The 24763-nt window shown below is 45.5% G+C and overlaps 1 protein-coding gene across 3 annotated transcripts in view; it reads left to right on the top strand.

Moving 5' to 3' along the window:
- ftr84 (finTRIM family, member 84) overlaps positions 1-24763 on the top strand; it is a 68690-nt gene that overhangs the window by 23215 nt on the left and 20712 nt on the right. For all 3 annotated transcript variants that reach the window (XM_084318857.1, XM_084318856.1, XM_084318855.1), the window contains exon 4: positions 19711-19867. In XM_084318857.1, the coding sequence (XP_084174983.1) occupies positions 19711-19867 (157 nt within the window). The remainder of the gene's footprint in view (positions 1-19710; positions 19868-24763) is intronic.

Here is a 24763-nt window from a genome sequence, read left to right as displayed (position 1 = left end):
GTCCGCCGGGGATGCAGATCTGCTGTTCTGGTACCCTGAGGGACTTGGGCTTTTTTCAGGGGGAAAAATGCCAGGTCGGTCCGGGTGTCACAGGGTTAAGCGCTATGGAGACCCTGGTTGGGTAAATTTTTTACTCAGCACTGTCGTAATGGCTTACGGCCATGCCAACCTGTACACGCTCGATCTCGTCAGATCTCGGCCGCTACACAGGTTGGTCCTGGTTAGTACTTGGTTGGGAGACCGCCTGGGAATACCAAGTACGGTGTGCTTGGGGCTGGTTCTCCATTCTTTTTCACTCCTCTCTCACGCATGGCGAAGAGGGGCCTGTTGGGGTGGTCTTTGACCTCCTCTGGTGACCCTGTGCTTCCCGTATCGCCGGGCCCGGTCCGAAGTAATGTTTCGTCGACCCGTAGGCCTGGGTTAACCCTTTTTTGAAAACTGAAACACTTGTACTGCGGTATAGCCGGTGTATACCTGCAGGTGTGTTTTGGAGTTTTTTTCTTGAGGGGTTATAGGAACAACCACTGCATTGGGTAACACCAAGGTGGTTGATTCCCTGGTGTGTTGGAGCAGTGTCAACTCCCGGGTTCACCGGTTGAGGGTGCCCCTGCACGTTCATGACGTCTGCCAATCGTGTCAGCCTTCTCTGCCTCAACCCCTCTGGGTGGTTTTTTTTTTTAAATGGAGGCTTGGTCATGCAACAACGCCAGCATACGCCCCTTCCGCCGGGGCGGCTGTGTTCAGCTGTCCCCTCTGGCGCCTGTCTCGTCCGCAGTCTCCAGGCTAGGGTTAACAGCCTGTTGCCTGGTTTTTCCCCGGTGCGCTGCCTGCTTCCGTTGGTTAACATTTTTTGTGTGCTTACGGCCATGCTGACTGCCTGTTCTGCAGGGTCAGTGTGCCAGGCGGTGTACTATTGGGGGGACAGGGCCAACTCGGCTGAGGGGCCTTTGTCCGAATACGCTGGCGATGTGGGGGGCGGGGTCACTAAGTGCCCACCTGGTGGGGTCTTGATGCTGGCATCATGGACTTCTCCGGGCCCCCATTCCAGGGGGTCCAGTCCCTTTGGTGGGTCTGGGCCTTCCTTCGAGCTCCGCTGCTACGGCCTTGCCACGGGGTTGGGTTTGCCCTTGACCCCGTGATTCTGGGGGCAGTAACGAGGTTGTTCCCGCCGTTCGTTCCCGGGTGGCATGCGGGTTGTGCGTGTGTGTAGTCGTGGGGTCGGGCCACGGTCTGCTCACCCTGTGCGTTGAGTTGCTTGAGTGCCTCTTCGCACGGTCGGGTCCGTCGCCCTCCCGGGAAACCTCCAATAGGGGGGGTGCCCTCCATTAGGGAGGGTCGGGGGGCTCGGCCCTCCCTGTTCTGATGGTTGTGGGGGGCCTTCAGCGGGGTGTATTTGTCGGCTGGTGGCTCCGCTCGGCCTCCCTATGTGCATGAGTGATGCCGAGCGGAACCGACTATGATACAGAACGTTAGGTTATGACTATAACCAAGTTCTGTTAATAGTGGTGACGCTCGGCGTCCGACGCCGCTGCAGCCCTTGATCTCACCTTGTGGTGAAAGCTTGGGAAGGAGGAGAGCAGGTGACCACACACCTGCTTATGTAGGTGAGCTGATAGGGGTGTGGTCAGACAAATATTGGGATTAAAGGTACATTGTGGTCTTTATTCAGTGCGCGTGCACGTGTGCGAGGACAGTGCATGAGTGACGCCGAGCATCACCACTATTAACAGAACTTGGTTATAGTCATAACCTAACGTTACATTTCGTTCCTTGCTTGTACGTTCTGCTCTATGGGACACAGGACCGGAGCAGGACGCAGAGAGCCCGAAAAATGCACCCGCTGAGGCCCCCTTACAACCATCAGAACACCCCCTTCTTAGTGAGGGGTGGGGGACAGGACAGGACATCGACTGTGCGAAAAAAGGGGACAGCACCCAAAAAATTTACTCGGGTGAGTAGACTGCAGGACAGGAGGCCCCGCGTCTACCCCACTGCACGTCCCGCTTGCTACCAGGGAAACGTATGCGAAGCATAAGCCTGCGTTACCACTCCCACACCTCATGGGGTCGGGGTTGTTGAACCCTAATGCTGCCCGCGATGCGTCTCGTGGGGTCGGGGTTCCGAACCCTGACCCCGGAGGTGAAGTCTTAGCAGCGGGGCGCGGAGGATGTCCCAGCCCCATGGACCACTCAAGGCAGGCTTGCCGGCGAGTCCAGGAGCCAGGACCCGACAAAAGGGACCTGGTGAGGTCAACGAGGCCATGGCATCGAGACCTCTCCAGGCGTTTACTCGTGACACCACCCTTTACACCGCCAGCGCATCAGACAGGGCACAACAGGTGAAGGCCCTTCTCCGCCTGGCACGCCGCGATGACTCACTGAGGAAGAGGCTCTGAAAAACTCCTGGAGGAGGAGGCTCTGTGAGGAAGCTCTCTCTCTGAGGAGGAGGCTCTGAAAACTCTCTGAGGAGGCTCTGAAAAACTCCCAGAGGAGGCTCCCTCACTCAGGGGGAGGCTCCGAAGAACTCCCTGAGGAGGCTCTGAAAACTCCCTGAGGAGGAGGCTCCGAAGCTCTCTGAGGAGGCTCTCCCCCATAATCCCGGGGGGTCAACTGGCATACCGGGGAGACAAGCACTCCAAGAGAGGAGGTTGATCCCTTAACCCAGGCCAACAGGTAACAAGAGCAAAGCCCGAACTGCGCCCGGAGGACTGTGAACTACACAGGAGCGCCTAGAGGGGCTTACCCCGACGCCCGGGGGGGGGTTCGGCATGCCGTGCACAATGTCACAATCTCGTGGGGTCATAATCTCGCGGGTCGGGGTCCGCCAGTAAACCGACGCTGCCACGAACCCTGACCCCGCCAGTAATCCCGTGGGGTCGGGGTTCAGAGAAAAGAGTTTGACACCATTGGCAGACGTCATAAAACATGCAGGGGCATACTCCTGTTGGGGGTTCAGGCTGAACCCGGAGTTGACTCCGCTACTGGCATACCGGGGCGACAACCACCCAAAAACAGAAAGGTTGCCACGCAGACCCCAACTCACGGACATATCTCTCGGGCCAATAAGAAAACGCGAAAACACATATGAGGCGAAAACAAGGAGTGGTGCTACTAGCCATGCGTTGATTCACAAACGAAAGACATATGCAAGCGCGTGCCGCTTCATTGCTTTTGAAAAGACCAAACACAACAGCTAACCACCAAACCGTGGGATCCAGGACCACGTCTGTTTAAAAGACGTGTCCACCCGAGACCCCGCGGCTCCGTTTCATAAGCAAAACTTGTCACCCGCCATGTTTTTACCTTACCACGTAAAGCAACAACATATACGAGGTGAAAGAGGGGCAGTGCCCTCAGCCATGTGCTGAGGTACATCGCTTTGAAAAAGCCAAACATACAATAGCAAATTCACCAATCGCGAATTCAGGGTCTACGTTTGTTTAAAAAACGTGTTCACATGAATACCTGTGGCTCTCTTCACAAGCAATGTAGGATAAAGCAGGAAGCCGGACCAGCACTCTCAGATTTCAAATTTTAATTGTAGCCGGATACATACATGTTTCAGAACCAATGTGTTCCTTCTTCAATGTTGATGGCTAGCAGTATTCATTTAGACAAAATGGTGGTTATATACAAGATAGGCAGGAAATTACATCAAACACAGGTGTGCCTGGGATTACTGGTCAACTTTGACCCTAGGAAGGACATTTAAATATAGAGTCAATTCCTAAATACAAAAATACATAAATACAAAAATACCAGAAACAAAATACATCTTACCCATAGTTACTAGGGCTAAATAGATGAGCCCATTGCCATATTTGCAAAACGAAAATTCTCTTATGAGCAACATTAGAAAACATTTCCTCGTGTAAGAGAGAAAAAAACAGAGGGAGAGAGAGGCAAAGGGAAGGGGGGGGGATACAGCCACGCCCCCCTTACCTGCTGCCGGTGTGTGACGCGTCCTCCTCGAGGTGTGTTCCAACTGCCGACTCTCTCTCCGGGTTTACGTCTCGCGTCTCAGGCCTCTCAGGCCTCTCGCCATTTGGGGTGGGGGCTCTAATCGAACCCTGACTTCGCCAGCGAGGCATCAAAGAAGAAACCCCCGCTCCCTCCATGCAACACTCTGGGATGTGATGGTAGGGGGCGCAAGGCCCTCCGCGGCACCAGCATTTCCGCAGAAACCAAAGGGACTTGAACCCCACGGCCTGCATACTCTTCCTCCTACAAGATACAAGATACAAGATACTTTAATGCCACACAACGATGGTTGGTGGTAATTGTTTGTGGTACAGACTACCAACCACCCGCCCTGCTCGCTTCACCACCACTCTTAACGGCGGGAGCAAGCAGGCGGAAAGCTTGTGCTGCAATCATCTGCCATCAGAGAGGCCGTGCCCGCTCTTGTCGGGGGTCCGTTTGATGGCGACGCCGGAGCTACCTTTCTCACGAGTGAGGGGCGCTTGACGGCCCCGGCGGCAAACGGCGGAGGTTGGGAGGAGGGAATGCTGGTGGAGCCCCAAGAGGGGCTTCTCGAGTCTTGGTGGTGATGCCATCTCGAAGAAACAGCAACAAGAAAACTATAAGCAAAATTTCCACTTTCTTAAGTGTGCCTGTAGCAAAACCTTCCGAATGAAAAATGAGGGAAGGCGGAAGTACGGTCACGCCCCTCGCTTATATGCATAGGCGGAAAGGGGTATGGCCGGACAAGTGTAAGGTGCATGTATCGGAATCTTTCAAAGTTATATAGGTCATGAGGTTAATTCCCATAGAGCAGAACGTAAGCAAGGAACTAAATGTAACAATAGGATACAGGATATCAATTGACCTCTCACATTAAAATTAAATCAAATCAAATGTATTTGTATAGCCCGGAATAGCCCCCATGGGCTGTACAAGTGTTCTTCTACAAGTCAAGAAGAAACATCCCAAAACATCGACTCACTACAAACCTAGCAATAGGGGGAAAAAGCACCACAGGCGGTGTGGAGGAGAGAAACCTCAAATGGGCTTGTTATGTTCAATCCTAAAATATGGCTCGTTTAGGCCTTGAACGTAAAGTGGTGGACACAGGGAGACGGACAAAAGTTATCAAAACAACTATATTTATTAGTGAAGTAGATTCCCAAGCTAATAACGGTTCTGCTCTGTACCAGAACCGGGTGCTGATGTACTCTGCATTGTTTCAATAACTCTAAAGCTCTGGGAATTACTTATGAACTTCTCAGCGGTGCAGGCAGAAGAAAATCAGGAGGAAAAGGTTATATAACAGCTGTTTTAATCAAAGTTAAGAGTGTATTCAAATTACAATAAAGAATGCTATAATTGTGATCAAAGACACTATGCCGTCTTGATAACAACCAGACTAATATTACAGTAGATAAAGAATGATAGTTGTTGATGGCTTTGTTCCCTTGGCTAGTGAACAAAGTATAGTTCTGTTTTCCCTCCAAAAGTTCCTTTGTTCTTTGTTGTCTCCTGCTGACCTGCCCGCCTTGGTGTGGATGAGATGGTAGGTGTTGTCCTGGTGAGTTGGGTTTTTCAGAGTCTCTCTCCCCATCACAACATCCCATTATATCCCAAGGCCCAGCGTCTCTGTGTGACAGTGATGCCGGTAACGCGTTACTAAGTAACGCGTTATTGTAATCTGATTACTTTCCCCCGAAAATAGTAATCTAACGCGTTAATCTTTAAAAGCCAGTAATCTGATTGCAGTTACTTGTCCAAGTGGCTGTGCATTACTATTTCGTTACTATCTCATCATAAATTCATAATGCAGGCGGAATGCAGTATTTTATTTCGTTTTCGACAGTCAAAAATACATTTTGAGCTGTTTTTCTTTTGGGAGTGACGTAGTGTGGCAGTGAAAGGGTTACACAAGAATGTGTCCCGCGGGCCGCGGCGTGACTGGACACTCTGTCTGTGAGTGACTCTGCCTTGGTCCAATCACATTCCCCATCCACAGTCTGCGAATCAGAGGCAGAGTAGGGCGGGTCTTCACAGCACGTCATGTGACATATGCGCCAATTGTGTGACAGCAGGGCTCCGTCGTCGGAGAATTCCAGTGTGAGTTTCTGTTCAGACTTCCATCCCAAAACGCTCGTCAGTCACTACTTCACGTTCATATGCGGAGGAAACAAAATACTGTCTACCGCTAAAAACAGCACATCCAATTGCATTGAAAGCATCTGGAATCACAACACTAGCCGACGCTTCGACTAGGTACAGGAGGAATCGGAGGCCAGCCAAACAGCAAAAGAGAGAGATAGTTTCTTTCCCTTTTGATTAATGTATATTTGATGGTGGCAGAGCAAAAGCTCTTATTTGCCAGATTTACAGTTAATTTACATGTTAAAGAGAGACGAATTGAAAATGGGGGACCCTGATGTAAACAAGACGAAAGTCTTTCTCTGGTCTGCATTCCCTTAACAATTGTATGTATTGAGCCGTACTGTACTGTACCCATTCTGCAATCTGTTAATAAAGTTTTCATTCATTCATTCATTCAGACTGATTGTATGTTTATAGAGAGACATTTATAAAAACAATTTAATAGTTACAGTTGATATAATTGAATAGTTCAGCCTGCATTTGTTAGATGTGAATGGATACACTGGTTTTGTAAAACCACTGGCTGGCTGCTCTAATGCTGTGAGCATCATAGACTGTTGCTTTACCATACTTGATGGTACAGAAGCTGAAGCACTAGTTTAACAATTTACGTTATGTGCAGAGAAACAAGTTAAAAACAATTTATGCACTTTCAATAAAGCGTTTAAAAAAAACGGTTGGGGGAACGACGACGACTTCGTAACCTAGTTACTTTCAAAGTAACTAAGTTACTCTGATAATCAAGTAATCAGTAAAGTAACTTGGATTACTTTTTAAAGGAGTAATCAATAATCAGTAATCGGATTACTTTTACAAGTAATCTGTGGCATCACTGCTGTGTGATGACATCATCAGCTGTGGTTTGTCCAATCACAGCCTCTCTATGTTTGAATGCAACAGGGGGTTGACTTTACAGCCAACTGAACTTTCCTTTGTTCTCCAGTCAGAGAACAAACACCGTCTAACAACCTAATACTTGTGTTGTGAAGGATCAGATTAAACCGAATATATATATTTATTTATGGATATATATTTAATAGTATTTGTATATCGTTTGATATCCCTTGTATATTCCTTGTACATATACACTGAATATCCCTTTAGTCTACTAACAGCCCATAATAGTTTCATTCTACCATTGGACAAGAACCTGGCGCCAGCAGCCAAGCCCCTTGGTTCAAGTTCAATCGTGCCGACGAACATGTCGTTACAAGCCCGGTTCCGCGTAGGAATACGTCTGGCGAAATACGAATGGTACTATTTGTTCACAGCGCATATATATATGGCGCAAGTAAAGTAGAACTTTCTTTTAGTCCATTAGTCCTTTACCCTCCAACCTAGTAACAGACGTGAAGCCTCACCCACGACCCACGTGTGGTGCAGTATGGCCTACTTGGCCTCATAATAGGCATTGAGACATCGTGTGGATTAATAGTTAAATTGTCATAGTTTGGCACTATACCGTAGAGTGGGACGTATTTCTATTAAGTTAATAATAGTCTATTATGTATGGTGCATCGTTCGGTTAGAGTTATAAAGTGAGCAGTACCCCCATCGTTCCTGGCGTTATCTAGAGTCTTAACCAGGCTGGGCAGACCACGTGTGGTGCTTTCATCCGAGGAGTTCTGGGCCAGGACGAGTGGACCTGTACATTGGATTACTTTACCCGGACGACGGCGAGCCCTACACGGCTTGGATTATCTACTTGCTTTGGGTGCTTTGATTATGCCATGGATAACAGCCAACACTGCTGAGTGTTGGAACTACCCCCGAGAGGAGTCCAGGTGAGACGGCGCTCTACCCCGAGTGAGGTCGCCTCACGTCTCTTCGTTGTGGACCGGCAGCTACCGTCTACAAGAGGGCCCAGCTGTATTCATCTGTGGACCGAGGTTCTGTGGGCACCGTGTTCAGCACTCTGAATTCTCCCAAGAAATCGTTGGCCAGATGGGATATCGCCAGCGGCTCTGCTAACCCCCCCCCCCTACTGACTTACAACCAGCGGGACCCCCCTTTAGTGTATCCAGCTATAATCATTTAAGTACCATCGCTATAGTTCCCTAAAGAACCAGGTTGTATACTTGCTCCCTGCGTAACCAGAGATTGGACATTCAATGTTGATTTGCCTACGAATACTCATTTGCCTTACAAGTGCATTCAAATCATAAATGTCATTAAGTGAACGTTGTATATACCCTTTGCTATATAAAATATTCGATTTATACATTTGTGTGGACTTCGTTTTATCAGGTGGGAAAGTGTTCATCATATCTATATCATGTACTGTGTGGCCAGTAGTTAAAGTACATAAACGGTAGTGGTTTAATGATACCATACTTATCAATACAGTCAGGGAATTGTACCCCTCAGTTACAACTTGGGTTATTGATTTCATAACATATATATTTGAATTGCAATTGATCACATAAACACAGAGATATTATACTTGAACACATTCTGTTATCTTTAAGACTAATTTCACCTTAAGTGAAACTAATCTTATTCTGCAGGGGATTTAAATCTGTAATGCAAAGTCTACTGACTTTCAGTGAAGCTAACAAGCCTAATCATTCATTTTAACTTACATCAATTTCTTTTATACAGTTTATACTTTTAGCTTTCATTTACTAAGCTCCAGCCTAATAGTCTCACATTGATGATAAACATTCTACCTCAGTAAGCACACATAAGTTAACAGTTGCATGTCCTTGTGTCCCCCAGGCCGTATAACACTTCATGGGCACTTTGACCCTGTTAACCTCATCACCTCATTGTGTTCGCTAGGACTTCTCCTTCCTGTCCCACCCTAGGAACCAGGTGGCTTCTATTGTTCAATCACTCCCTAAGGGGCAGAAGGTTATCTTGTTCAAACAGTGTCTTTTACAACAGGCTATTTTGAGTGGCCATAGACACACAACTCTTTTGTGAGGGGTACACAGGGCAAAAGGTTGGAGTACTTTGATCACCAGAAGAATGTATTCGGTTGGCTGACTAGTAGTGCAGCTGTTTTCCTAATCAAAACTTAATCTTATGACCTTTCTTATAAACAATGATGGTTATGATCTATGTCTATTAAAATCTACCACATTTCCACACTCGGATAGTTTATCTATCCTTAATTATGTTTAAACATAGATCTTAACTTCTACACACTACTATCTGGATAATACTTAAGACATTTTAAATCATACTGGGATAAAATACATATGGTTTGCCACACTCAGATCCTAAAATTCAACCGTCCCTTCTTTTTTCTAAATCTCCTTCTTATGTATACTTATACAACAATATAACACCTTTATTAGCAGTCCATTTTTGGTTATTTTTGCCCCGTGTACAGTCTTTAATAAGCCGTTTCGTACCAAGATCAATTTCCATTGGTTTCAACTGTGATTTGTCAAATTCTGACTTAGAACAGTGAGGAGGGGGGTCAATGTCTTCTAAATCGACCTGGCCTCCTCCGTATCGCTCAGAGCTGGTGCAGTTCACGACTGCTGAATGCGACCACCCATTCTGGGAGGTGGAATTTAGAAAGCAAATTGCCTTTCTATCACACCCCATCTTCTGTCGAGAATCCTGTCTCGTGTTGACCTCTATTAGGGGTAGGACCCCCTGCTGTATTTTTCTATTGCTGTCACAGCTGTGGGGAGGTCGTCGCTGGCTGCTCAACCCCCGTTGACCCTTGGATTAGTGGAAGAGGTTTGCTTCTCTCCCCCTCCGCCTAGTCGTTGATAGGGGCGATAGCAGCTCCCCCCTTTCGCTTGTAGACCCCCTGGTCAATGGTTAGGGCCTTGCAGCCCGTCTGTTGACAGCCGGAGTTGTTGCTGAGGCCTAGCCGCCTGTCTCCTCGTTGGTTGCCTGTCGTTTCCCTCTGAAGCCTCAAGACCCGGTCACTGCGTTGGCCGGAACTCTCCCGGCCTGAGAGGTAGGCTTCTCCTGGTTCTTCTCTAGGTGCCCTGCAGCGTTGGGATTCCCCATGGACTCTGGGTATACACTAGCCAGTGTCTGGTTCCCCAATCTCCCATTTGTATCCTGTAGTGAATATAGATTTCGCTTCGGGACAGTGCAGGTCACTTCTACCACAACAATTGATTGAGAATCCATACTTTTCCTCCCTCAGACTCTCTTTACTGGTCTGAGTTTTGACAACTTTCTATTCCAAATCATATTTCTATATATCTTATGGCTTCTTGGTCGTTTAATATTCAAAATTCAGAAAAATTCACATGGCTCTCTTTATATTATGCTGTCAAAACAGTATACCCCACCACCCTTCGATGCGGAATTCACATTCAAACATCGTTACCTTCGTCCTTGGACAGCTGCACCCCGGCCCGGACAGTCAGCACTGACATATCCACTCTCCCAGTAGTCCTGTGTGTATGGCAACAAATCACAGCCTGCCTTAAACACACATCTTCCACACTCTCCGCCAGCCCTCATCAAGCCCACGGAGTCCCCCACAAGCCAATCATCAATTGCACATGTTCACACCCTACACAAAGACTAATTCGGCCAATAGCGACCAAACCTATTGAGCATATTAATTTACAGAGAATCATGCTTCCCAACACTTTCACCAATCACGACACATCCCCAGCCCCTAAAACCGGGTATCCAATGGGCGGAGAACAAAAATCCATGAACCAGCTCATGTCCATTCACTTTGTTCCCAGTCCATTTTATAGACATATACTACCCCGTCCTGATGTGTCGAGATCACTCCCAGCTTGCCAGGTACCCTAAGAAAAAATATATAGAAAGAAAGGAAACAGAAAACAAAACATACAAAGAAAAACCATGCCAAACCAATAAATGAAAAAATAAACTAAACTTGTGAGCTTTTTCTTTTTTCTTTTCAACTCATTTTTAACCTATCACCTAGAGGCTTATGCACCCCCGTATTAACTAAGAAACAAAAAAGGGAAATCAAATGAATAAACAAAATGAACGCTCCCGGCCTAAGTCAGGAATTGCTCGTAACACACTAGAAAAGAGAAGTTTCTACAGAAAAATAAAAGTAAACACCTATTTCTATTACTCATAACTGTTAATACCCATCTATCAATACTATAAAAAACTAGAAACAACTATGGGTCTTTTTAATCTCCTAATCATGCACTCCACCCTTTAACCAATCTGAACGTTGACCAAGCATGGATAATTTACTGACCACTAGCTTCTGCAGTGTCAATATTAACTGTTTAACATAATTTGATTTTCTTGTTAGTCTGATTAGTTCATGCATTTGTCAGTTAATCATACATCCGTTTTTAGTAACTTCCATTCATAATCTAATCACCTAACCCCTCTATTTATTTTTTATTCTATTTTTATTCTAATCTAATTAGGAGCATATTTCATTATTCAATATATCCCACCTTTACCCTAATCAGTTGCATATATTTTTATTCTGCCAGTGGCCTCTGCAGACATGACCTTTGAAAATGACCTTTCACTCCACAGATCCAACAACACTGGCGGTATCCCCCCTTGGGTTGTGGGACCCGGCGGGTCGCCCTCCTGTGATCGGATGGCCCTGGGGGCATCGGGCCCAGAGCATGTCCTGGCTGTATGCCATCATCGCCATGGTTCCCTTGAGCCTGTTCTGAGGAGAAAACCACGTACCTTTCTGGTTCAGTCACAGTTCCTTGAGCCTGTTGTTGAGAGGGGCCCGCTGCCAGTTCTTGTACAAACGCTCCCTGTTGTCTATAGGACGCCGCCTCTTCCCCATCTCAGCGCTGGCGGCTTGACTTCCCATTGCTGGGCCCCGCCTCTCATCTTGGCTTTGGTGCTGCGGGGGTCCTGGACAGGGGGAGCTTACGGGCCGTGGACACTGTACTTGATACCGACCTTGGTTTTGCCCACGCCCACCTCATCTGTTCCCCCATCGAGGGCCTCCTGTTCTGGATAGATAGTCCCACTCACATTCCCGAGAAAGGTGTCAGAGAGTCCCGCACGACCAACACTCCATCCGCCGCACCACGTATCCATTTGGATTCCTGCCTCTGCCTCCACCTCTTCCTCGTGGTTGCCACTGTCTCCCTCTTGGGGTTTGTTGTTGTTCCGGCGCAGGACCCCCTTGTGGCCCCAACTGGGCCCGTCTCTGGCCATCTGGTTCTCCATTGGAACCTGTCTCCCCTCCGGGCTGTGTGGACTGGATTAGGCCTTGGAGGTATTCCACTGCCTGTCTAGCCTCGGTTAGCTGTTGTTCTAGAGGGAGGCACGTCCTCCGCTCTTCCTCCAGCCTGGCCCTTGTTGACTGGCTCCTAGTCATCGGGCCACGTCTCTCAGTTTGGTACTGATGGTGGGGGTGGAGGAAACCTGGGCACGGGACACAGGTGGGCTGTAGAAACTGTTCATGTATTATCCCATACCTGTTGTCAGTCTCTATTCCCGCCCTACGGCCTGCGTCAACTCCCTGGGACTGCTGCAACAACATCGCTCTCCTCAGTTGCTTTCGTTGTCCCTTGGTTAACTGGCAGTCTCCCGCAACAGACACTTCAGCGTGGATCGGCTCGGGTAATACAGTTGTCTCTGGGTTGCTTGCTGCAACGACTCCCTGTGGCGGGGTTAAAGACATTATTTCCAGTCCCTCCGTCACACTGGACACTAGAGGGGAGTCGATCACATTCCAGTCAATCAGGTTAACGTCACTGTTCAATTCGGTCAATGTAATGTCTGCAGAGGTTATCGGCATTACCCCACTACCGGCATTATTTCTTTTCATCACCTTTCGTAATCTCTTTTTCTGCTTTTTGATTTGGGTACGCATTCGATACCGGCCTCCTTTTTTACATTTAAATACAAGGTTCTGTAATGGCCTGAATATCTTTGGCCATTTTTTCGTCACTTTTATTGTGACATCTCCAGTCGTTGAAATAGACAGATTGTCTACCCTTTCTATGGTTAGTGCATCTAACCCTCCAGTTGCTCCTATCTGTATATTTTCCATTCTCACCTTTCTTCAAACACTCGTAATATCACCGTTTGGAAAGCAAGTTTCTCTGTATTCAAACAATTTTTACCAAACTTGAGTTAATTTCACTCACACTGGTATATTGGTGCAAACAGGAATTGATAACTCGCTGTGTGATACTATACCCCCCGACTTTCAACAGTCTCTTTGATTTCCCTGTTGGGGTTCGAAATTGGTCAGCACTGGCCGTCCGTCCTGGAGCAGCTGTGAAGAGAGAAGAAAAAACATACACCTAATTATCAGTGACATTTCCCGTTCACAATCCATAATTTATCTTTAAGGATGGAATGTCGGGCATCTCCTATACTAAAAATCACTTGAGAGCATTTGTGCAATTTTCGTTTTGATTTATCAATGACACAGCCTTAATCTTTTTTCAGTTGTCTCCATTGGAAAACTAGAACTCTCAATCCCGTTGTCATGATCCTCCTTCACACAACTCCGGGGAACTTATGCCTTCTCCTTCTGTTGGTCAATCAGAAACTTGTTATTTACAATTCTAAACATCTGTATTGGACATGGTAATTTAGGTGAATAATCTCACTTTTACTCTAATTGTTCTTTGCAAATGACTATGTGTATAATTACGCTTTATCTTCGCTTCTATGTGTAACTATATTTATTTCTGTCCGTGAAAGCCTAACAATGTATTCCGCTCATATTACATTATACATATCAGTAACACACATATTTCACACACAATTTTTCACACACTCACTATATTTCCCCCGTAACACCTAACCCACGAGAATAGAAATCAATTTTCAGTGCCTTATGTCACTGAAGTCCCCGTGCATTCAGAACAGTGTCACACAACCCGTTCATAAAACACAGGCGCCGACACCATCCCCACATTGAAATCCCTGCCGACCAATGACATCCCACTGGTCAACCCGACCTGTGGCCCACGGCGTCACCCCCAGTTTGCAACCTGGAACGCGAAACCCCGGGCCTCCTACTCAAGGATATCCAAAGTTCATTCCACTCACAACCACTGCCACACACACACAGCACCCCCGACACCAATCAACCACCATAACCACGTCACCCAAATACCCACACACAATATAACCCAATGCGCATAGTGTGGCAGCGAGCTTTTGACGAGCGCACGCATAGCGCATCCCCGCCAACACGCGGTGGCAGGCAACGAGCCCACCCCCGCCACGACGTCCAGCAGTCCCCGTACCCCCGCTAAAATGAAAATGTGCGCAGTGTGGCAGCGAGCATCGACAAGTCGCACACATAGCGTATCCCCGTCAACGCGTGGAGGCAGACAGTGAGCTACGACGATCTGTCTACCCACACCCCCATCGCAGGCGCAGCCGAGCAGACTAAATATGCTCCGACTTACGGCCCACCAACATGAACGCCACACAAAAAACACTGACACGGAGTCCACTGCGTTGCCCCGTCTCAGCAGCGCTACACTTCTCCGTTAAGTCAAGAGACCGGAAGGTGGCCGGAGACCTGGAGAGAGCCAGAGAGTACGGCCCCATCGCCGGTTGAGTACGACATCATTGCCCTAACGCCAGCCATTACCACTACCAGCACTAGAAATTCCCTAAAAATAACAATAAAACTGAATATGGAACAACAACATACACTAAACAAGTCCCAAACTCAACCAACTGCCTTCGAACCCTTCAGCAAACAGCAATAAACAATAAATCTAGCACTACACCGCGTTTGAAACCTATAAAGAAAACACCATACAATATACAGGCCCAAACTAGGAGAGAAAGAGAGAGCGTTTCGGGGGGGCCGAGGGGGGAAGAAAATATGGAAGAGAGGTGGTGTGGGAACGAGAGCCCTCGTTCATACCACACCACATCACAATATAGCCTGTGCCCATACCCATGAGGGGAGTGAGGGGGAGGGAGTGAGCGAGAGGGAGAGAGCGAGAGGGGGGGGGGGGCAAGAGAGAGAGGGGGGGAGGTGAGAGGGAGAGGGAGAGAGGGGGAAGGCGAGAGGGAGAGGGAGGGAGGAGAGAGAGAGAGAGGGGGGGTGAGAGAGAGAGGGAGGGAGCAAGAGAGAGAGAGAGGGGGGGGGGTGAGAGAAGGAAAGAAAGAGAGGGGGGGGGGTGAAAGAGAAAGGGAGAGGGAGGGGTGAGAGAGAGAGAGGGGGGGGGGGGTGAGAGAAGGAAAGAGAGAGAGGGAGAGGGGGGGGGGTGAGAGAAGGAAAGAGAGAGAGGGAGAGGGGGGGGGGGTGAGAGAAAGTGTACGAGGGGGAGGGGGGGCCAAGGCCCCACAATCCACCACCAGATTAAAGCACAACAATCTAATCTCACCTTACCAGTACACTAACCCCCAAATGAAAACGTTCTGTGAGCAGAACCCAAAAATAGTACCAAAAGGAAACTCATCCTGTCCTCTGCTGCCCCCTACCGTATTCCCAAATAAACTCCACCTTCCCCTTAACAATGGACGCTTGCTGCCCCTACCAAGATGGACGCCGGCGCCCCTACCAAGATGGACGCCCCATCGCGAGACATCCCGAGAGCCCCGTCATGCCATGACGTCAGCACAGTTAGCTTAGCATATTAGCTTCGTTAGCTTCAACCCAGCACGCGTAGGCCGCCAGACCGCGCACCCTTATGACGTCACAACCGGCGACCGCTTTTAGCCGTTAGCGCGGCTAGGTAGCATTAGCTTAGCTTCTCCCACGATCCCATAAAAACTTTCCCCAACGACCCATCGACCCGTTTCGCCGCGCGGGTCGACACCTCGCAATGTTAATACAACACCACATTCCCCACAACAGAACCCTAATCCCCTCAAAACGCCAGTGTAGTGATCTAAACAGAAATATAAAAACATAACAACCTACAGGCCGCCACAAAACACTAGCTTGACCCCGTGCCGTCACCACCGGTGAGCTCAGAACGACTTCCGGGTCCCCGCAACATACCATCCCGTTCACCTAAAACATTAAACAACTATTTTATCCGCGTAGAAAATGAAAATTTTAAAGTGCCTAACACATCCCTGTAATCCCAAGACACTATCGATCGACCTTATACATTTGAACCTACGCCTATTTGTCCGCCGCATCCTCCGGTCGCCTCCCGGCTAATACAGTAGCCAACTGCCGCTGCGTTCCACCGGCCCCGAAAAACCGGCGTTATCATTACATTTCACCACGGCTAACCGGTGACTTAAATTACATAATAATACAACAATAATCTCATACGTACCACCAATCATACCTAACCATAGCCATTCTCCAACCATTCAATCATACACGCTTCCTAACTACAAATAAAAATACAAACCTCCATTCACTCACATATTATCGTCTCTCGAACGTCGCACGGCAGCGCGACTATTAAACACGAGATCAAACGTAATCGCACACACTTTTATACTGAATGTTTAAGCTTACCATAGCTTCGTAATCGAATTCCCACTAAGTACTTATCAGTCATCTTAACCGAATTGTTTTTAAGCACATCGTCCTCCTTGTATCACAGCGTACGCAATTCAATCAACACTCCGGTTTGCTCAAGATTAAAAAGGATCTCCGGACCCGCTCGATATTATGCCTAAAGACGAACATATATCTTCATTTAATTCGGCTGATAGTTACCCGCAGACACGTCCTGTCTATCACGCTCAGTCAGCAAACCACCATTATTGAGCCTCTTGAACACGCCGGCCCCGCTTATATCAATTATTACGTGATAATCCTGTAATCGCACAAACCACGTTCCCTGATTACGCAGGTCCCAAATCATCTTTACCATACCTGATTTGCATGTTCTAAATAGCAACAGAGCCCATCTTACACACAGCTCTCTCCCCATTCAGAACAAGCAAATTATCAATCATTACCGCGCCCTCTTCCTGAGAATAATTTTAGGGATCTCATATACTCAGAACGCGCCCCTGTCGCACGCCACCAGATTACCGCGCTTCCTAGCCAGAAAAGCCTTTCATCTGCCGTCATGCGACGCTATGACCATTTCCCATAACCAGATAGTTTGTGCCCCCTTCTACGTCATCATATTACAATAACATGAGGCCTCATCTTTACTTCACATAATTCTACATGAGGCCATTTCTTTTCCCAACCCCTTGTTGTTCAAACAGAGCAGCCCATTCTCCTTCAACACTCACCTCTCTCACAGGAACGAAGCTCCCGCAGCTGTGTCCTCCGTCGTCCGCTGATGAGGTTGATGAGTGAAGGGAAAAAAAAATTCTCGTCCTGGGCCGCCACTTGTTCACGGGTCAAACGGCACCAAAATGAAGTAGATTCCCAAGCTAATACGGTTCTGCTCTGTACCAGAACCGGGTGCTGCTGTACTCTGCGTTGTTTCAATAACTCTAAAGCTCTGGGAATTACTTATGAACTTCTCAGCGGTGCAGGCAGAAGAAAATCAGGAGGAAAAGGTTATATAACAGCTGTTTAATCAAAGTTAAGAGTTGTATACAAATTACAATAAAGAATGCTATAAAAGATTCAAGGTACCGGAGCACTATGCCGCTCTCGTCCTATCTAAGAAATCAGATTTAAAGAATGATAGTTGATAAGTCGTTGATGGCTTTGTTCCCCTGGCTAGTGAACAAAGTATAGTTCTGTTTTCCCTCCAAAAGTTCCTTTGTCCTTTGTCCGCCTTGGTGTGGATGGGTGATAGGTGTTGTCCTGGTGAGTTGGGTTTTTCAGAGTCTCTCTCCCCATCACAACATCCCATTATATCCCAAGGCCCAGCGTCTCTGTGTGATGACATCATCAGCTGTGGTTTGTCCAATCACAGCCTCTCTATGTTTGAATGCAACAGGGGGTTGACTTTACAGCCAACTGAACTTTCCTTTGTTCTCCAGTCAGAGAACAAACACCGTCTAACAACCTAATACTTGGGTTATTGATTTCATAACATATATATTTGAATTGCAATTGATCACATAAACACAGAGATATTATACTTGAACACATTCTGTTATCTTTAAGACTAATTTCACCTTAAGTGAAACTAATCTTATTCTGCAGGGGATTTAAATCTGTAATGCAAAGTCTACTGACTTTCAGTGAAGCTAACAAGCCTAATCATTCATTTTAACTTACATCAATTTCTTTTATACAGTTTATACTTTTAGCTTTCATTTACTAAGCTCCAGCCTAATAGTCTCACATTGATGATAAACATTCTACCTCAGTAAGCACACATAAGTTAACAGTTGCATGTCCTTGTGTCCCCCAGGCCGTATAACACTTCATGGGCACTTTGACCCTGTTAACCTCATCACCTCATTGTGTTCGCTAGGACTTCTCCTTCCTGTCCCACCCTAGGAACCAGGTGGCTTCTATTGTTCAATCACTCCCTAAGGGGCAGAAGGTTATCTTGTTCAAACAGTGTCTTTTACAACAGGCTATTTTGAGTGGCCATAGACACACAACTCTTTTGTGAGGGGTACACAGGGCAAAAGGTTGGAGTACTTTGATCACCAGAAGAATGTATTCGGTTGGCTGACTAGTAGTGCAGCTGTTTTCCTAATCAAAACTTAATCTTATGACCTTTCTTATAAACAATGATGGTTATGATCTATGTCTATTAAAATCTACCACATTAGCAACCACTATCTAAATAACAAAATAATGGGGGGAGCTGGGTGCTCCAGACTCCCTAGTTCAGGATATAAAAAGTAAAGTAAAGCACAGGGTCAAAAATAAAGCAACAAAAATGGTCAAGTAGCAAAAAGGTCAAAATGAGAGAAGGCAATGTGAGCAGGTGAGGTCTGGAGAGCTGTGACGAGGACGTGCTCTGTGAAGTGAGAACTGATCTGCTGCAGCCTGCACTCTGCTCTGCTCTTGTAGGGCGTGGTGCCTCAATCACCACACCTGTGGTAAATTAGAAAGCGGCCATTTTAAACACAAGCAAAAACAAAGTAAGACAGTCTGTCAATCAAACGGGATCATCCCTATGTTCCCCGGGTCCTATGTTCCCCGGGTTCTATGTTCCCCGCTTTGATTGATTAATAGATTGAAGATTTTATAAATTTGTATTATTTTATTAATTATTAATGTCCGCCTTGTTTCGAACGGTTAAGCTTAGGCCCTCTTTCGAACTGGTTAAGGTTAGAGTTTGGAATCAGGGCTGGTGGTCTAAAATTTTCAATCAATCAAAGCGGGGAACATAGGACCCGGGGAACATAGGACCCGGGGAACATAGACATGCTCCCAATCAAACCACCCATTAGTGACAACACACTACTACCACAATGTGAATATGCACCACAGACAGTAAGTATCCCTCCACCATGTGAAAGTAATACATAACAGGGCTGTTCAAAGGGGATCCCCCAACAGGATGTCAGTGATAATATAGTGTTGCAATGGATGATAGATGGATGGAGAATAGAACAGGCGAATAATTGGTATGAATGTATATGTAATGAAACACATATATATATATATATATATATATATACTATATATATATATATATTATTTAAAAAAAAATATATATATATATAGGCCTATATATATATACAAGGTAACAATAGTATCTATGGTACATAAAAACATTAAAAGAAAATTCAATAAATAGAGCTAGACATTCAGTTGTGGAGAATGACCAATCAGTTCATCTCCTTTTGGCCACCGTTTCTGTGCCTCATTGTGCAGAACTTCCCTACGCTGTGCGTTCCGCCGGAGCCCATGGTGCCTAAGGTGCTGATCAACCCTCAGTTCTCCTTCGGAGAGATGAGCAAGACAGCCACGGACATGAAGGAGCACCTGGACGACGTCTGTAAGAAGGAGCTCAGCGAACTCTCTAAGACAGGTTAGTCGTTATGGAATATAAATAAAATAGGGTCCTTCAGAGGTCTTTCGGGTCCAATAAGGCACCAAAACTACTATAGACCACTGCACTTCCGCGTTAAATTGAGCTCATGGGAGAGAGAGCGGGGGAGAAAATGAATGAATGTGGATGAGAGCCTTGACATTAAGTGGTTGTAGCCAGTGGCGGACTCAGGCTGTTTGAAGGGCAGGGGCGAAAATAAAAAAAGGGCACTTAAGCGTGCGTTTTTCAACCGTGGGGGCACCAATAGGGCACATCCTCTAATTTCTTTCACTCAAAAGGGCACTTTAGCGCGCGTTTTTCAACCGTGGGGGCACCAATAGGGCACATCCTCTAATTTCTTTCACTCAAAAGGGCACTTTAGCGCACGTTTTTCAACAATGGGGGCACCAATAGGGCACATCCTCTAATTTCTTTCACTCAAAAGGGCACTTAAGCACGCGCTTTTCAACCGTGGGGGCACCAATAGGGCACATCCTTTCATTTCTTTCACTCAAAAGGGCACTTTAGCGTGCGTTTTTCAACCGTGGGGGCACCAATAGGGCACATCCTCTAATTTCTTTCACTCAAAAGGGCAATTAAGTGCGCGTTTTTCAACCGTGGGGGCACCAATAGGCAATAGAGCACATCCTCTTATTTCTTTCACTCAAAAGGGCACTTAAGCGCATTTTGTGGTTGACACATTTCTATACTAATAATGCTTGTGGTCCTGTGTCATACCTAAATGTCATATAACTGAATTGTATAGAAACAACTCACCAAAAGTGACTATTGCACAACTGATTTGACAAAAAAAATCCACCAACCTTCAGCCCCCCCCACTTCCTCGCCATACCTTGCCTTCTACTGAAATGACGCCACTGGTTGATCTTCACAATATAATAATGTTTTTATTGTGAATAGCGGATTACTCAGTTGCTCATATAACAAAAAGGGTGAGACCCAAAGTCTCCACAAACCCTATATAACATAAAGAAAAGGTGAGACAGCACAGTCTCCGCAATATGTGTCTGGTGAACCCACAACATTTTTTAAACAATGCAGAGTCCAGTTTGCTGCTGATATTAAGAGCTTCAGCTGCTTCGCGAAGCTCTTGGAAGCTGAATGCTCTCTTCTTGAGAGCCAAGCATGACACCTGTTTCAGGTAATTCTGATCAGAGAAATCAAACCATTTGTCTAGGTAAGCGAGCGCTAGAAAATTTAAAAGTCCTGTTCGATCGCAGCAGCCTGTGTGGTAGGAAACCTCTGCATGAGAGCACTGGTCTCGAATCCAAAATAACGGTCCTTTGATCGTTGTTCAAGTTTCAGTCTTAGACTGGTCATGAGCTGGAAAAGCTCACAGACAGTTGTGTCATCCCCCTCAACTTCAAGCACTGCGTCGTAAAAAAGCTTTAGGCTATTCTGCAGAAACATCAGGTATGACTGACGTCACACTAGGGCTGTCTTAAATACTTCGAAGCTTCGAAGCTTCGTTCGATGGCACAAGCTTCGAACATTTAAAAAAAAATCAAAGTTTAAAAAAATAAATAAAAAATGTAACACTTTGGTTGCCTAAGGTTAAATTAATGATATACCATAGATTGCCAGCGCCATTTGTCTATGGAGAAAGTCCCCTTCTTTGCAGGGCTATAACTTTTTTAATTCTATTGCTACATTGCCATTATTAGGGCCCATTCAAAGTCCTATATGTATTGTTCATTGTGTAGCAACGTTAAACTTTTTCATTCACATATTCATAGTAAAGTATGGTCTAATGTATAAGTATGTTTTCATCTCTTTCTGCAGCTTTCTCCAGAACGTGATATATAGCCCCAAATGCATTATATTGATGATGAAATACAGTTTGATGGCAATCAGCGCGATATAAAAAATTCGTACTTCTAGAAGTTACTACACGTCATCTGATGTTGACCGGATGGGCGAGGGGGCGTTTATAATTCCGTGGGCAGCGTTATACCAATCATCTAATGTTTGGAAGACGGTAACGTTACACGCTGAAACTCACCCCAGTCTCCGCGCGTCGTTGGGCGATCATCGTCGAGTAGAAATTTTATCATTATGGGATATATTTTTACCCGGTCCATCTCCAGCTTGTATAATGGTATATACGTCCAAATCATGTTGTTTATCGAGTTATTGGCAATCGATCACCGTGTAGCGTGACGAGCCAGAGTCACATGAACTATAGCGAGCGCCCGGAAGTACTACGGTCGTCATGACAACCTCTATTCAACATCCTGTTTTGGCGATTGCGCCGATCGGCCACCAGATGGCGCTCCTGAACCGCCAGAGAGCTCAGTGGGTCCTGCTGGTGGATCTCAGGCCAGCAGAGGGACATTATGAATCCGATCGCAGATTTTTGAAATATTGATATAAGGACGCTGTACAGCGTCCCCCGGCAACTTTAGCATGGCCAGCAAAGACGTGAAAAGACGTGTCCCGGCACTCAAAGTGTTAACTTAAATTTTTTTTTTCTGTTCGAAGCTTGTGCCATCGAAATAACGTGTATCCATTCAACTAGCTGCTGTACTGCTATGGTAGCTAGCTATGGCCGATCACATTCACGTTAGCATGTAAGCTAACAACAAGAGCTTTACTGTAGGTTTAGTCTCTCGCTTTTTGAGAGACATAAACTCTCTGCTCTTGGTGGTACATTGTGTTGATGACTCTGCACCCCCCCTTAACAACTGTTTGTATTGAGCCGTATTGTATTGTACCCATTCTGCAATGTTAAATAACGTTTATCCATTCAACTAGCTGCTGTACTGCTATGGTAGCTAGCCTAGCCGCAATGCTATGGTCGATCCCATTCACGTTAGCATATAAGCTAACAACAACAAGAGCATTGGGTCTCTCGCTTTTTGAGACATAAACTCTCCACTCTTGGTGGTACATTGTGTTGATGACTCTGCACCCCCCCTTAACAACTGTTTGTATTGAGCCGTATTGTATTGTACCCATTCTGCAATGTTAAATAACGTTTATCCATTCAACTAGAGCTATTACTGCTATGGTAGCTAGCCTAGCCGCAATGCTATGGTCGATCCCATTCACGTTAGCATGTAAGCTAACAACAACAGGTTTAGTCTCTCGCTTTTCGATTTTCATTTTTTATTTGTATTTTTTACTTCGATTTGTGTGTGTGTGTGTGAACAATCCACTTTATTTATAGAGCACATTTAAAAACAACAAAGTTTACCAAGTGCTGTACAAGTCCCACAACATAAGATAAAAAAATAAATAAACAAAATAAAAAAGTTTATTTTTTTTTAATCGAAGCTTCGAATTAAAATCGAAGCTCGGCCCCGAAGCTTCGATTGCCAAAAAAAGCTTCGAAGGTCAGCCCTACGTCACACACACTGCAGCTGCCTCGGCCTCGGACTGTCTGACAGTGACAGGCAGCGCGACTCGCGAGACTCGAGTAGAGCTGCTCCGCTCGGCTGCGCATTGGTTTGATGTCGCCCGATATCAAAATATAAGAGGGTATTGGAACGAGGCATTAAATTAACAACATTTAAAAAAGAAAAAATAATAATAATATTTGAATAATAAAAAAAGAAAAAAAAATTGAATTGCGGGACATTGTTATGTTGTAGCGGGACGCAGGACAAACGTCCCAATATCGGGACTGTCCCCCCTAGTGGGGATTGATGGGGTGTTTGGAGGACTGGCTGTTCCGGGGGGGGGGTTCACATGCTTTCGAGCAACACTACTTATTGTACTTATTTTACAAGTACAATGTTGCTTACATGCTTTAGATCAACACTGTACTTATTTGATGCCTATTCTGTCTGCACTTTCTACATTGCACTACTTTATTTTATACCTATTCTTATGTCTGTACTTTATGCATTGCTTTTATTCTGTCAACTGTATGCACATTTTATGCCTATGTTCATTTTATGCTATTTGCTGTGAAGCCCTTTGAACTGCAATCCATGTATGAAAGGTGCTATATAAATAAAGTTATTATTATTATTATTATTATTATTATTATTATTATTATTATTATTATTATTATTATTATTATTATTATTATTATTATTATTATTATTATTATTATTATTATTATTATAAGTCCTTAAAAAACGTAGTACCATACTAATGATCCCCTAGGATTGCGGCCAAAGAACCAACTTAATTGAATTGATCCCACAGCAATGAAAATAATACAACCAGAACACAGTTATCCAATTACAGATACTTTTGGACACACACATTTATACCAACTTGAAATCATGTTGATAATGATTGTAGATCATAATGAATTCAGATTTACAGTCAGTTTTACCCTCCAATTCTGTAAATCTTTCATTTTATTCAAGGATAAATCCCTTCAGATGCATTACCTCCTTTTCGAGGGGGTCCTCAACACAAAACATGGAACATCAACAACATCCAGACAAAACTAAATACAAACTATAACAAATGATAAACATTTCAATGACACAAAACAATAAACACATAAAGACATGCAAACAGAACAACAGCTCTCGTACTGCAAATTCCAAATCACACCTGATTACAATGTATTTCAAATGTAAAACCAAGAATGAGAATGATTTTAAATAAATAAGCAATGAAATCCTAAAGTTATGGAAAGAAGTAATTGATCTGAATGAGCTGGGTAAATTATTCCAGTCAGATGGTGCTTTAAACCTAAAAGCTTGTCTCTCGATTTCCTTTATTCTAGGAACAAACATTTAGGAGGCAAACATTTAAGAGACAAAGTAGCTAATCCTAAAGTAATTAAATGTAATCAGATAGCAAAACCCTCAGTTAGAATGAAAGAATGAATGAGTAAATCAATTTAAAAAAAGATGTGACTGGGAAGCCACACTAAGAAGATAGTCTTCATTCCGTCACACTGTGTCCTTC

This window comes from Notolepis coatsorum (assembly GCF_963971535.1).
Source record: "Notolepis coatsorum genome assembly, chromosome: 7".
In the NCBI taxonomy this organism is placed as follows: Eukaryota; Metazoa; Chordata; class Actinopteri; order Aulopiformes; family Paralepididae; genus Notolepis; species Notolepis coatsorum.
This window is presented reverse-complemented; position numbering and strand designations above follow the sequence as displayed.